This window comes from Lepus europaeus, chromosome 2 (assembly GCF_033115175.1).
Source record: "Lepus europaeus isolate LE1 chromosome 2, mLepTim1.pri, whole genome shotgun sequence".
Classification (NCBI taxonomy): Eukaryota; Metazoa; Chordata; class Mammalia; order Lagomorpha; family Leporidae; genus Lepus; species Lepus europaeus.
This window is the reverse complement of record NC_084828.1, coordinates 69,966,865-69,982,406: the sequence shown is the minus strand read 5'-3', so window position 1 is coordinate 69,982,406 and position 15,542 is coordinate 69,966,865. Positions and strand designations below refer to the sequence as shown.

General features: G+C 40.2%; 1 protein-coding gene across 10 annotated transcripts in view; it reads right to left on the bottom strand.

Moving 5' to 3' along the window:
• Nucleotides 1–15,542, bottom strand: part of GRAMD1C (GRAM domain containing 1C) — a 138,328-nt gene that overhangs the window by 39,209 nt on the left and 83,577 nt on the right. For 9 of the 10 annotated variants that reach the window (XM_062208302.1, XM_062208293.1, XM_062208311.1 and 6 more), the window contains 2 exons: nt 8,696–8,814; nt 5,153–5,285 (listed from right to left, as the gene is read on the bottom strand). In XM_062208302.1, the coding sequence (XP_062064286.1) occupies nt 5,153–5,285; nt 8,696–8,814 (252 nt within the window). Of the gene's footprint in view, nt 1–5,152; nt 5,286–8,695; nt 8,815–11,987; nt 12,297–15,542 lie in introns of those variants that run through there. The other variant, XM_062208361.1, reaches the window with a different exon arrangement.

The following is a 15,542-nucleotide window of genomic DNA, read 5'->3' as shown; positions in this document are numbered from 1 at the left end:
CTGCCTCTTTAAGCAGAGATCCCCACAAAAATCAGGATTTGATTTATTTTGGAGTTCCACATGATAAAGCAATACGCTTACAAAAGCCAAGACCTCTTTAACAGTTGCTAAATAAAGTAAGTTTCTCTCTAGCTCAACACTTATATTTCTACCTTTGTTGCTGACTGAATTATATTTCTTATCATACAGGATATATATAAATACATGGAAAGTTAATAGTCACTATCTTTTAGTGTGTGGCTGGTTTTTATTTTGACAATTTATTTGTATATTCAAACTTAATGAATTTCTACAGAGTTTTAATTTTACAACAAATTCTTCTTCTTTTTTTTTTTTTTTTTTTTTGATAGGCAGAGTTAGACAGTGACAGAGAAAGAGACAGAGAGAAAGGTCTTCCTTTGCCATTGGTTTACCCCCCAAATGGCTGCTACGGCCAGCACCGCGCTGATCCGAAGCCAGGAGCCAGGTGCTTCTCCTGGTCTCCCATGCGGGTGCAGGGCCCAAGGACTTGGGCCATCCTCCACTGCCTTCCAGGGCCACAGCAGAGAGCTGGACTGGAAGAGGAGCAATCAGGACAGAATCTGGCGACCCAACCGGGACTAGAACCCGGGATTCCAGTGCCGCAGGCGGAGGATTAGCCTAGTGAGCCACGGCGCCGGCCTATAACAAATTCTTTACAGTTATTTTAATCTTGGAAAAAATTGATTTTTGTTATTTTAAACTTTGTTGGAAATAAAAATGAGACAATGTCAGTGACATACAATTTACTGACATCTGAGAATTTCACCATACTGCTTTTGAGCACAAAAAGAGAAAAACTCCAAACTTTTATATTGTTTGTAATCTGTAACATGAAAACATGTTATTAAATATCAATGGATATATGGTCAATCTTAAGACACCATTATTCTTCTACATTCCATTCTTCTACTGAGAGAAAAATGTGACTTCCTTTAGGGACATAACCAGAGGCAAGAATCAATGGGTCAACTATTACAAGAGGTAATACAAGGTACAGAAGAAACTCTCAGTGAGACTGCCCGATGGGCTCCAGCCAGCCTGGTGGTTCTGAGAACCCAGTCAGCAGAGTCTGGAAAAGGACAAGGAGGCTGCACAAAATTCCTTGTCTTGTTGCCTCCCCCCACACAGAGTGATTTCACCTTCTCAGTGGGAACACAGAGAATGACATCCAGAATCATCCCCTTTGCACCAGTATAAATCCCTAAGGATATATATATATATATATATATATATATATATATATATACTGGCATTGCAGGCTATGGCTTTACCTGCTATGCCACAGCACCAGCCCCCCTCTTTTATATATATATATTATATATTTTTACATATTATATAAATATTCTTTATATAAAATTGGATACTTCATTCATGGGAGGGAGTGTTCTAAGTACTTTCATGTATTTCATTTAATTATTATAAAAAATTCCAATGAGAAAACAAAGCCAAAGGTGAGTGATTCAACCAGGTTTTTTAAGGTCATATAGTTTTCAAGGGGCATAGGCAGAATCTGAAGCTGAAGTCCTGCTCTACACAAAGAAATGCAGCTTTGGCCCCAAACTTGAATCTCCAATCAAGAGAACAAAATCTCTTTACTCTTAGCACTCGTGGCACCCGGAAAGTGACCCCTAAATGCCATTTTTCCAATAAAATAGTAACTTTAACCCTCTCCTCACCCACAACATAAATAAATACCATTCTTCACTAAGAAATAACATGGCTCATTAGAAAATGGCTAATGCTGAGCCTGGAGGGAAAAATGTGCTTGGGACATAATTGTTGTGACAGAAATAAAGGAAGCCATTAGAGATTATGGATTATTTCAGAAACACAAAGGAGTCAACCTGAAGGGGCTCACAGAGAGGACAAATGCAGTATCAAAAAAAAAGAAAAAATGAGGGGGACCGGTGCTGCAGCGTAACAGGTAAAGCCACAGCATGCAGTGCCAGCAACCCAGATGGATGCCAGTTCGAGTCCCAGATGCTCCACTTCTGATCCAGCTCTCTGCTAATGGCCTGGGAAAGCAGAAGATGGCCCAAGTGCTTAGGCCCCTGCACCCGCGTGGGAGACCCAGAAGAAGCTCCTGGCTCCTGGCTTCAGATCAGCACAGCTCTGGCCATTGCGGCCAATTGGGGAGTGAACCAGTGGATGGAAGACCTCTCTCTCTCTCTCTCTCTGCTTCTCCTTCTCTCTTTGTGTAACTCTGCCTTTCAAATAAATAAATAAATCTTAAAAAAAAGAGGGGGGCTGGTGCTGTGGCATAGCAGGTAAAGCCATAGCCTGCAGTGCCAGTATCCCATATGGGCACCAGTTCGAGTCCCAGCTGCTCCACTTCTGATCCAGTTCTCTGCTATAGCCTGAGAAAGCAGTAGAAGATGGCCCAAGTCCTTGGGCCCCTATACCCATCTGGGAGACCCAGAAGAAGCTCCTAGCTCCTGCCTTCGGATTGGCACAGCTCCGGCCATTGCAGCCAATGGGGAGTGAACCAGCAGATGGAAGACCTCTCTCTGCCTTTGCCTATCTGTAAGTCTGCCTTTCAAATAAATAAATAAAACTTCAAAAAGAAAAGAAAAAAGATAGTTGGGCATTGGGCACAGTAACTCAAACTCCCTGGGACGATCCAACCCCATTTCTGAATGCCTAGGTCTCAGTCCCATCTGTGCTTCCTATCCAATTTCCTGCTGGGAGGCGGCAGGTGATGGCTCACATGGCTGGGTCCCTGATCCACACGTGGGAGACCTGGATTGAGTTCCAAGATCTTGGCTGTTGCAGGTATTTGGTGAATGAACCACCAAATAGGAAATTCCTCTCTGTGTGTCTCTGTCTCTCTCTTTCTCTCTCTCTCTTTTTGCCTTTCAAATAAGTGAAAATAAATGAATTTTTTTTTTAACTTTTATTTAATGAATATAAATTTCCAGTGTACAGCTTATGGATTACAATGGCTTCCCCCCCCCCCCATAACTTCCCTCCCACCCGCAACCCTCCCCCCTCCCGCTCCCTCTCCCCTTCCATTTGCATCAAGATTCATTTTCAATTCTCTTTATATACAGAAGATCAATTTAGTATAAAGATTTCAACAGTTTGCACCCACATAGAAACACAAAGTGAAACATACTGTTTGAGTACTAGTTATAGCATTAAATCAAAATGTACAGCACATTAAGGACAGAGATCCCACATGAGGAGCAAGTGCACAGTGGCTCCTGTTGTTGACCCAACAAATTGACACTCTAGTTTATGGCGCCAGTAACCATCTTAGGCTGTCGTCATGAGTTGCCAAGGCTATGGAAGCCTTCCAAGTTTGCCGACTCTGATCATATTTAGACAAGGTCATAAAAGACAGAGTGAGGATAGTAACCAATGATCCTAAGAGTGGCATTTACCAGGTTTGAACAATTATACAGCATTAAGTGGGGAAGAGGACCATCAGTACACACCGGTTGGGAGTAGAGCCATTGGTGGTAGAGTAGAGGTTATGATTACAAAGGAATGAGGCCCAAGTGCACTAGACAGGGCCTAGAACAAAGGACAGAGTCATTATTAGAGGAGCTAAGAAAGGTGCTGTCTAAGCTACAATTAAGTTTTCTGATTGAGAGGCAAATAGAACCTGACAGAAGCGGCTTGATAATAATCTGGTGGGCTTTAGGCCTTGTAAATTCAGAGGCCCAGACCTATCTATCTCTTCACATGGGGTATATCCTAAGGGAGGTGTGAACCTCCTAGGGGAAGGCACTCTGTTGACTTTCATTCCTTGGCTGGCCTGGGAGGAGAGCTGGCCAGGTAAAGGCAGGGGGCATCTCTAACAAGAAATTTACAGTTCTGCCTGCAATGTTGCTGACCCTACTTGACCATCCCCTCAGCTGCAGTGGTCCCTTTGGAAGTTGGGCTGAGTGAAGGGCTTTTCAGCTTAGAGCCAATAAGATCTGTGGCTCTGACCTGGGCATCCTTCGACTCCAGGGCAGGTCCATTTCCAGTGATCCAACTCTTGGCAGAGCTGCCAGGGCTCTTCACAAGCTGACTTCTGCTGAAGCCCAGGCTTACCACATTGAAAGCCACTGCAGTGGACTGGCCTGTTGGGTCTCCTTGAGGGCAGATCACTGTACAGATCAGCCATTAATAGGCCTGCCACCCATTGCTTCTGATGCCGAGCTTTCCTTTCCTCCTGGTTTGTGTTAAAGCAGACCAGAGGATGCAAGTCAAGGGAGTGCCCGTTTCCCATCTCTAATCTTCGGTGGCCTGAACTACAAGTCTATAGTCACAGGCATGTTCTGTAGTAGTTTTTCTAAGGTAGACAATGCCCATGAGGAAAATTATATTCTCACTTAGGACTTGCTCCCTCATTTCTCTATTCTAAGCCCAACTTGTTCTTTCATTTCTCTATTCTCTTCAAGGTAGGAAACTAATTCTATTATGAAGGAATCTGTAGGATGCACAATTTAATCTTTAGACCTTATAAAAGAGATGGCTAACATTTTTCTGCAATAGCATAGCCAAAATAAGAACTCAAATAATAATCTCATAGCTAGATTCACTTCGCCATCAGCGAAGTATACAGTAAGTAGAAAAAACCTCCCTTTCAGACCAAAGGGAAAATAAATGAATTTTTTTAAAATGACTCCAGGTATTTGAAGTTCATTGAAATAAAACATTGATCTATTATAATACTTGGGGGGAAAAAGGAAGAACTAGTTAATTAACTGTCAAGCCCAGGGGTTACCAGGACTTGCCTGCCTTAGCAGGTGTCTTGAGAAGCACCTGTTGTTGTTCAAGCCTGCAGCTGAGGGGCCAGCTCTCAGAGCAGACTCTTTCCACTGCAGACACCCTGGGAAAAACTGATAATTAAAAACACCTTCATCCTCTTAAGTTTTTGTAATGGTGTTTGTCCCCTTATGTACCTGATGCTTAGGGAACTGCCTGATAGCACCTTATCCAGCTCTGACCAAAACCACATATTTTTCTGACATAACCTCGGATACTTACAGACTTCAAATTCTTCTCCTAAAACACACTACTACCCTGACATCTTGAGTTTTTAAACATTATGTATATTGTGTTTTTATTTGGTCTTACATTATGAATAACACACAACAGTACCAAATATATATTTTTAAAGGGATATCATAGTACTAACTTTTTTTGATGAACTTCCATCCAGTGACTCTGTTTCGGAAACCCGATTAACTGATTCACGAGTAAAACTGATGGATTTGGATAATTTTTCTTCTCTTTCCCCAGAGTCATCCAAGCTGCTTCTTCCTGGATTTCTGTAAGAAACACCTCATTATAGAAATATCAGGTCACCTCCACACAAAGAAATGATTTGGTTTCCTCGAGGTCCTTGTCTAATATAAAGCATTTTGATAAATGGATTACTAGAGTGTAGCAAGCCTCTACTTGTAAGACTAGTTTGTAAATCACAAGCAAACTGACTTCATTTCTGAAAATAAGAGGTGCTCACATGAGAGTCTATAAATTTCAGAAACTATCAAAAATTAACAAAGTACAAGTGGCCACAACAGCAACTAATCAAATGGCTACTGCTTGTCTGAATTCCAGCTGTGGACAAGCATGAAGCTTCAAAAGGTGCAGGTGGATGTCTGCCGGGGAGCATCAGAAAGCAGCAGAAGGCCTTTGTAGATATTCTTCCTTCTGACTCAATCCAAGCTGAGATGGCAAATCTCTCCCAGAACTGGAAATTCCTGATGTCTGAACATACAGCCCCTCAGCCATACCTGCCCTCTTCTCTTTTCAAACTGAAGAACCAATGTAAGAAAGCGCTATCAGGGGCAAGCATTTAGCCTGGAGGTTAAGATGCCACTTCCCACACTGGAGTACCTGGATTCGATTCCTACCTCCGGCTCCTCTCCAGCATCCTGATAATGAAGACCCTAGGAGGCGGGGGTGGTGATTCAAGTAATTGGGTTTCTGCTATCCATATGGGGCAGCTGAACTATGCTCTTGGCTCCTGGCTTTGGATCTGACCCAGTCCCAGCTGTTTTGGGCATTTAGAGAATGAACCAGTGGATGGGGAGAGTGTTGTGTTCTTCCTTTCCCTCCCTCCCATTCTCCCTTCCTCACTCAAATTTAAAAAGATAGCCTCAAATGGCATAGGGCCAAGACTATAATAAATACCCTGACACCTGCTTTCTCAGGGAAAAAAAATAAAGAAAAACAAACCTGTTAAATATGAAAAGAAGCACAATTGATTTAACTGCCAGTACTCAACAGTACCAAACAATTGTTATTCTCATAAAATCAGTGCAACACATACTTCAAGCTCTTCCAAAATAAAGTAGCAGTCTGACGCCTTAAGCTATCTTATCCTAAGAAAGAACAGAAAAGCTAGAGTATTTCCACCCTATTTTAATAGGCCCAAATAATACTTAGGTCTGCTATGAAGTCACTCCTGGCCAGGAAGACTGGGAGGGCTCTGAGGGAGCCAAACATGACAACTGTCTCCCTGGGACAGGTGCACCAGGTGAGTGTCGGTACTGCAGGAGTTTAAGGAGGTGGGGGAGGTGTGCAGGTACAGGAAAGAAGGAAAAGAAAGGAGACTGATGAGCTGAAGAAATAATGGTTTGAAACAGAGATGCTTCTTTTAGAGATCCAAAGGATGAAAATAAGAAGAGAGAATGAGGATTCTGCCACATATTTTCTTAAAAAGCCCGCCCATCATCAGAAGAAGAAAATAACAGCTTTGCTGGTTCCAAGAGTGTAGAACGCAGCTGACCAAAACTATTTATCCTTTTCTTCTTTACAGACCAGAAACTTCAAGTTGGCAGCGGCCTGGGCTATTACCTAGTTCAACCTCCTCATTTCACAGGTGGGTACCCTGAGGATCCAAAAGGTTAAAAGATCTGCCTGACCAGCTCTCTGCTGTGGCCAGGGAGTGCAGTGGAGGATGGCCCAAGTGATTGGGCCCTGCACCCCATGGGAGACCAGGAGAAGCACCTGGCTCCTGCCTTGGGATCAGCGCAGTGGGCCGGCCGCAGCGCGCCGGCCGCGGCGGCCATTGGAGGGTGAACCAACAGCAAAAGAAGACCTTTCTCTCTGTCTCTCTCTCTCTCACTGTCCACTCTGCCTATAAAAAAAAGGAAAAAAAAAAAAAAAAAAAGATCTGCCTGAGGATTCTCAGCTCCTCGGTAGCCCAGACTGGATTGGTTATCACAATTTACATCTCTTGGCGTTAGATTGATTGCTTTTGTACCCAACTTCAGAACCTGAAAGAAACTAGAAAACTTTCCAAGGAGAGCAGCCGGATGGAAATGTTTAACTTTACAAAAAACTAATAAAATATGTATGTGCAATGGTCTAAAAAATACTATGAAATATTGATGCTAACTGGAAACAATATAAACAGAATCAGCATAACTAGCAGACTACTTAGATGAGTAAAATTTTTGTATACCTGTTGAGACTTACATTTCCATTTTAAGATTTATTCACTGTAAAATTTTAAATAACAGCTTCATTCAGATATAATTCACAATCTGAAAATTCACCCCATTTAAAGTGTACCATTCAGTGGTCTGCAGAGTTGGGCAGCCATTACCACCATCTAATTTCATCACCCAGAAAGAAACCCTCTACCTACTAGCAGTTAGTTTCATTCTTGCTGCCTCTCAGCTCCTGATAATTACTGCGGCCTTTTGTGACTGACTGGCTTCTTTCACTTAGCATAGTGTTTGTTTGCTGAATAATGTTAATGTACTTGTATTATCCTTAGTTGTTTTTGTTGCTGTGGCCTCAATTACCATAGGCAAAATGTACATTGACTTGTATAGGTTAATTAAAAAAATAAAAAGCCCACTCTTCTAAATGAACCCTCATTGGCCAAAAATAATCCCACCCCCACTATTCATTTTTTTTTTTATCACATTGTCTATTACTCCTTTTTGGCCATTAATTATTTGCTTCCAGAGTACATAAGCTCCTTTCACTAATTATTCCATGTTTACTGAATGCCAACCACAAGCCATCATTACACTAGGGAATCCTTGAGGAAAAGTCATATTATTATTATCATTGTCACCTTTAAAACATCCACCATTTAATTTACCTCATTATAACCTATGAATTCAGAGATCTTAGTAGCTACTTCTTTGGATCCTTAATAAAAAGGCTCACTAAAAGCAAATTTTAAGCACTCCTAGGTGACATAGTTACCTGGCTAACATTTCCTTATAGATCCTGCATTTGCAGCCGTGGCTCACTATGTTAATCCTCGCCTGTGGCGCCGGTATCCCATATGGGCACTGGTCCTAGTCCCAGCTGCTCCTCTTCCAATCCAGCTCTCTGCTGTGGCCCGGGAGGGCAGGGGAGGATGGCCCAAGTGCTTGGGTGCCTGCATCTGCATGGGAGACCAGGAAGAAGCACCTGGCTCCTGGCTTCGGATCAGTGTAGCTCTGGCCGAGGTGGCCATTTGTGGGGGTGAACCAATGGAAGGAAGACCTTTCTCTCTAGCTCTTTCTCTCACTGCCTAACTCTATCAAAAAAAAGTAGATCCTACATTCGCTTACTTACATAACAAACAGCCTCTGTCCACACATTTCACCCTATCCACTACAGAGAACAGACACACTGCACCCAAAGATGCATTAAAAGAAATTCAGAATTAGTAGGTCCTAAATTTAATGATTAATAAATCTTGACATTTCAAAACATTTTACTGTACCTTGGCTGCACATTGTCCTCAATTGACAGTGACAAGCTTTCCATCTCTTCAGCATTTAAGCCTAGCTCAGTGCCATAGTTCTGCTGGAGCAGTTGCCAGAATTCCTGTCTGGTCAGGCTCTAAAATGACAGAAAAATTACATTGAATATTGAAAAATAGAAAAGATAACAGAGTGATTGAAAAGTCACTTTTTAAAAAAGATTTTTTTATTTATTCATTTGAGAGGTAGAGTTACAGAGAGAGGGAGAGACACAGAGAAAGGTCCTCCATCCACTGGTTCACACCCCAAGATGGCCTCAATGGATGGAGTTGGACCAATCCAAAATCAGGAGCCAGGAGTTTCTGCTGGGTCTCCCAGGCAGGTGCAGAGGCCCAAATACTTGGGCCATCTTCTACTGCTTTCCCAGGCCATAGCAGAGAGCTGGATCAGAAGAGAAGTAGCTGGGACACAAAGTGGCACCCATATGGGAAGCCAGTGCCACAAGCGGAGGCGTAGCCTACACCACAGCGCAGGCCCCGAAAAGTCACATTTTGAAGTCAAAATGACCTGCTGTAACAGCTACTAGATGTGGGACTTTGGTAGTTATTTGACCTTTCTCTACCTGGGTTTCTTTATCTATAAAAATGGACTAATAAAGTCTACCAGACAGACTTCATATGAAGAATAAAGGGATGATTTTAAAAGGTATACTATAATAACTAATGCACATAAAATTTTAAATTTTTTATATAAAATAATTATTCATAGTTTCTGGCAATTCCTGATCTCATTTTAAATTCTGTACTCCAACCTGTCTACCATAACCATTGTATCACCTATTCAGAGTCCTAAATACCAGCTCAGAATCCATCCTCTTAATCCATAAAGTATCTGAATATTTTAACCATTTTTAGTTAAAATTATCAAATACAATAACATATGCATTACATTGCAAAAAAAAAGCAATAGTACTATGATAACCAATTGCATGATTTCTAGAAATAGAAATAGTTAATTACAGGATTTTTAAGCAAGGTAGAGGAAGGCAGTGCAACACTTGAAGCAATTGTTGGCAAGATTCATCATCTCTCATTCATTCAATAGATATTTATGTAGTGCCTATCAAATGTGCATCACTGCACTAGTTGCTAGGGAAGATAAAAATGATGTAGAAGTTAAGTTTCTGGCCTCACACAACTCATAATACTGTTTAGGAGACATGGTAACCTGTAAGTTAAATAAGGCAAGATATAGTACACACCTGACTGTGCTAAAATGCTGGTAGAATCAACATATGTGAAAGTCTAAAGGAAGGAAATGTTACTATGGATAAGGCAGTCAGATAAGGTTTTGTACTGGAGAAGAGTTTTCAGCTGAGCAGAAGGAAAGACACAAATGAAGAAAAGAAACAGCTGGAGATAAGGAAACAAACAAAAATATAAATACACAAACATAGGTAATATTTATTTTAAAACCAGTTAATAGCTTATCAGCCTAATTGAAGTTGGGAAATACTAGAATAAATATAAATTTAAGGGGGCCAGAGTCTATAGATGCCTTGAATTCTTCCCTGTGTGTTCCCAACAAATACCATTTCATGTAATTAAAATAAAAATTATTTCAAAAGTTTTTTAAATCTCTTACTTAGCATATACTGAATCGATCTTCTGTATATAAAGATAATTGAAAATGAAAAAAAAAAAAACAAACCTGGTGTTAAATTGGAAATTGCATACAAAAGTAATCTATTTTTTAAAAATATCATGTAGGATCTCTGTCTTTAATGTGCTGTACACTGTTATTTAATGCTCTAACTAGTACTCCAACAGTATTTTTTCACTTTGTGTTGCTATATGGGGGCAAACTGTTGAAATCTTTACTTATTATATACTAAACTGATCTTCTGTATATAAAGAGAATTGAAAATGAATCTTGATGTGAATGGAAGGGGAGAGGGAGCAGGAAAGGGGAGGGTTGTGGGTGGGAGGGAAGTTATGGGGGGGAGCCATTGTAATCCATAAGCTGTACTTTGGAAATTTATATTCATTAAATAAAAGTTTAAAAAAATTTTTTTAAATCAAATACCACTTTTTTTCTCTCCTTTCTTTTCTCTGTCTAGTAGTTATGGTATCTTTATTTGTTAGATGATCTCCATTACATCTAATGGAAAATCAGAGATTCAGAACAAAACATCTGCACTTTAAGCCACTAATCCCCAAATTGCAATACCCAGAGCACTAGGATTCCACAAGAGCAGTTGGGGAAAATTGTTATTATCAGTATTTCAAAATGATCCAAATAGTACCTATAATAAATCTATCCAAGCTAAGTAAAAAAAAAAAGAAAAAAAAAAGCAAGCCTCTTTGTTTTGAGCTGAATTATATTTAACTAGATATATCTCAGGCTGATAAACTCCTCTTGAAAATAATGTATGACTACCAAATAGTAATGTTCTACTATTAAGTTGTTAATACAACCACTTTTTTGTGGACTGCTTAGAAGTCTTTTGATGCATAGGACCCAGAGAAAGAACAATAAAAAGAATCATAAGTGGTAGAGAAAGTTAAGGGAACTTACTGTCTTTGATCCTTAAGGAATACCCACACATTTCTTCTCTGACTTTCACTCCAGTAGAATCACTTGTGAACTTTTTCACAGTGACAGCTCATACTACTAATTAACTAATTCTTCCAAAGCCATTCTCTTTGAAATACTTTTAATGTCATAAAAGGATGGCTGACTTTACAAAGAGAGGTAAGCAATGTTTCAACACACTTGTGTAAGGTCTTTTATAAAAAGTTTTCTAAATTGATAGGTATTAAACTATTACAAAGACAGACTAAAGCAAATAGATAAGTCAATCATGAATATTCAGAAAGCTTCCTAATAGTGAAAGAAGTGAAACTTTTACTATCACTAGAATACTAACAAAAATGCAATTTTATTTGACTACATAAATGTTTTAAATATTTCATCGAATATGTCACAAAGTTAATAGCAAGCTAATTTCAATATACCATGTAATCTATAATTTAATATATATATATAAACTATAAACAGGGTACTGGAAAACAATACAGAACTAATTGATTCACCATCTTGTGGATTTGCAAATTTGTTAAAATGACTTTTTCTACTAAGTTGTCTGGTTGTTATTAAAATGTAGTTCTGTACAGCCACACTCAACATTTAAACATTAAAACACATGCCCAGTCTGATGTTCACAGTTCTTTCAATAATCAGCCACAGAACCAGTCTGCCTGAGTAACCTTCACGACCAACCTAAATCATCAACAAAAGCTGACCACCTACCTGGGAACGAAGGAGAGTCTCCCCGTTTCAGCCTACAGAGCAGTTTAACAAAATAAAGATGAACCAAGCAGTAACCAGATAAGGCTCAAAAGTCAGAAGATCAATTTCTGACCCAGAAAGCTTTGCATTCTAAGTATACTGCAGTCTTCATCCACAGCAGAGCTCCAAATATTTTATGACAACTATATAAAATCACTGCTTCAATCTAATTTTATTATGAGAAGCTTTTTCCTTACAAGAAAATAAGTTTTAATGTGCTTTAAAGCACATTATTTTTCACTTCCTGGTTTGTAGTATCAACACTCTTTGCAAGGCTGCAGGTCAGAACCCAGAATTGGAAGTTACACCTCACTCTACAGGTTCCTAAGCCACGCCTACTAGCAGAGGATAGGTAAACAGGTTTTTATTAAAGGGACAACACCCAATTTCCTCTGCTCTTCGCAGATTAGAAACAAAATGAAAGTATTTTGCTTATGCTCAATTAATGTAAAACACCAATTGGCAAATTTTAATTTCATTTTAAAAATTAACTATTAGTTACATTTTCTTCTCTATGCTACCACTTTTTGATCATTTCTAGCAATATTATTAATTCTTCATGTTTCCACATCGACAGTTCTGACACAGCGTTCCCATCAGATTCCTGCCTTAACCCATTAGGATTACCAAGATAATAGTTTTGCATAGTATTACAAGTAGAATCTCAGGAAAAAGCAAGGAGAGCCAGCTATTCAAGTGAAGTAATTCCAGTAAGCACCTGGCATATCTTTCGTCAATGATAAGTTTAAGATAATATCTTCATTACTCAATAATTCTTCCCTTTAAAAATACTGATGACTTTAGCTTATTCAGAATCATTTTCTGGCAGGAATCTAAACTACCATAAACACTATGAAGAATCTCATCTATCAATTCCAAATTTCCAGAAGTTTTCTTCTAAATGAAAAATAAAAGCTTGCCCTAATTTCTGGCTAGTCATTCCATTTAACTTAGTAAAATGTGTAGACAGGCCAAGTGCTACTTTGACTAACTGCAAGGATCGATCTTTCAGGGGCTGCTAAAATCCATCCTTTTGGCATAAGCATTTGCTGCAGTGATTAAGACACAACTTCGGACATCTGCATCCCATATTGGAGTGCCTGGTTTGAGATACAGCTCCTCTGCATCCAATCCAACTTCCTTCAGTGCACACCCTGGGAAGCAGCAGATGATAGCTTAAATACTTTGGTTCCTGAGACCCATGTAGAAGATTCAAAGTTCTAGGCTCCTGGCTTTGGCCTGGTCCAGACTTAACTGTTTTTGTAAGCATTTGGGGAGTAAACCAGCAGATGGAAAATCTCTCTGTGTCTCTCGGCATTTCAAGTAAAATAGAAAATAAATTTTAAAAGATGTTTTAAATCTGATCATTTTATACAATGGCAGAATGAGAGAACAGAGTGACATTAGACAATACCACTCATTCACATGTGGACTATCAGCCACTATTTAAAAGTGAGTGTTTGGCTTGGGGCTTGTATTGTATTGGCACAGCAGATAAAGCCACTGCTTGTGATCCTGGCATCCCATAGGGGAGTGCCACTTCAAGTTGTAACTGTTCTACCTCCAATCCAGCTTCCTTTTAACGCACCTGGGAAGGCAGCAGAAGATAACATGGGTCCTTGCTACTTGGAGTTCCAGGCTCCTGGCTTCAGCCTGGCCCAGCCCTGGCTGTTGTGGCCATTTGGGGAGTGAACCAATGAATGAAAGATGTCTTTCTGTCTCTCCTCTCAGTCACTCTGCCTTTCAAATAAATCAACCTTTTTTCTTCTTAAGAGTGCTTTTAGCATTTTATTGTAATTCTCTTGACTGAAATTATAGATAAATACACTTAATGTACTATACTGACCAAATAACTATGAGAAAAAAACATTGCAATTGAGCCTTATCTACTTCTTTTGCTGAACATAAAATTCCTTACAGCAAACCACTGGATACAGAGCAAAGCTAAATTTAGTAGGCTTATGAGAGAAAATAGACCGTAGAAAAGAAAATCCAACATGAAATGGGTAAGTAAAGGAGGAGTGACCAGAAAAAAAGATTAAGAGAAATACTGGAGAAGTACCAGGAAAGGTCAGAAAGCATCTTGTCATAGAAGTCAAGGGAAGAAGACCTTTCCAAATGGAGGTAGCAGGGCCAGCGCTGTGGTATAGCAGGTAAGGCCGCTGCCTGCAGTGCCAGAATTCCATATAGATGCCAGTTCAAGTCCCAACTGCTCCACTTCTGATCCAGCTCTCTGCTATGGCCTGGGAAAGCAGTAGAAGATGGCTCAGGCCCTTGGGTCACTGCACCTGCATGAGAGACCAGGAAGAAGCTCCTGGTACCTTGCTTTGGCCTTTGCAGGCAATTGGGGAGTGAACCAGCCTCTCTCTCTGCCTCTCTTTCTCTCTCTGTATAACTCTGACTTTCAAATAGATAAATAAATCTAAAAAATAAATAAATAAATCTAAAAAAAAAATGGAGGGAGTGGGACCGGCTCTGTGGTGTAGTGGGTAAAGTTGCAACCTGCAGCACTAGTATTCCATAAGGGTACCAGTTCAAGTCCTGTCTGCTCTACTTCTAATCCAGCTCTCTGCTAAGGCCTGGGAAAGCAGTGGAAGATGGCCCAAGTGCTTGGGCCCATGTACTCACTTGGGAGACCCAGAAGTGAAAAAGCTCCTGGCTCCTGGCTTTGGATCGCCTCAGCTCCAGCTGTTGCAGCCATTTGGGGAATGAATCAGCAGATGGAAGACCTCTCTCTCTCTCTCTCTCTCTCTCTCTCCCTCTCCCTGCCTCTGCCTCTCTGTAACTCTGCCTTTCAAATAAATGTTTAAAAAAATGAAGGGAGCATACAGTAGTGTCAAATGCTGCTTAAAAAGCAAGTAAGATGAGCACGTGATGAGCATTTGTAGGGCAAATGCAACCACCCAGGGCAGTCAAGCAGCCTAGCTGACCAGGTCACCCGGGCCAGAGTGTGTCTGCTGGGGGAGGATGGTAGGGAAGGTGAGAGGCAACAGGGAAGGAGATAGAAGCTCAGCCATAAACTTGTAATCTATGCTAAGAGTACAGACTTCACATTGTCCACCTATAAAAATCCACCTAGTGGTTTCACAGAGAAGTTAAAAGTTCAGATTTGTGTATATAAAAGCCACCCCTTTAAAATTACTACTACTTTGAGACTATCATAATGGTTGAAGATGGAAATGATAAGGTCCTTGGTGACCAACACTCACAGCTGGCAAAGGAGAGATAAGAAACAAGGATATGCCCAGGTTTCTGCCTGGGTAGGAGATGGTAATGATTCACTGATCATGGGAAAACAGGCAAAGCAGTTCTGCCAACCACAAAGGTAGAGGAGGGGGAGCAATATAAGAATAAAAATACATCTACACTTCCAGGTGACAATACTGCATATGTGACTAAAATAGCAATTTTACATTAATTTTTCCAGGTAGGTTTGAATGTTGCATTTATTTGATTTATACTACTACCAAAGAACTTCTGGAATTCCAAGTAACTCCAAAAAAATGAGGATTAGAG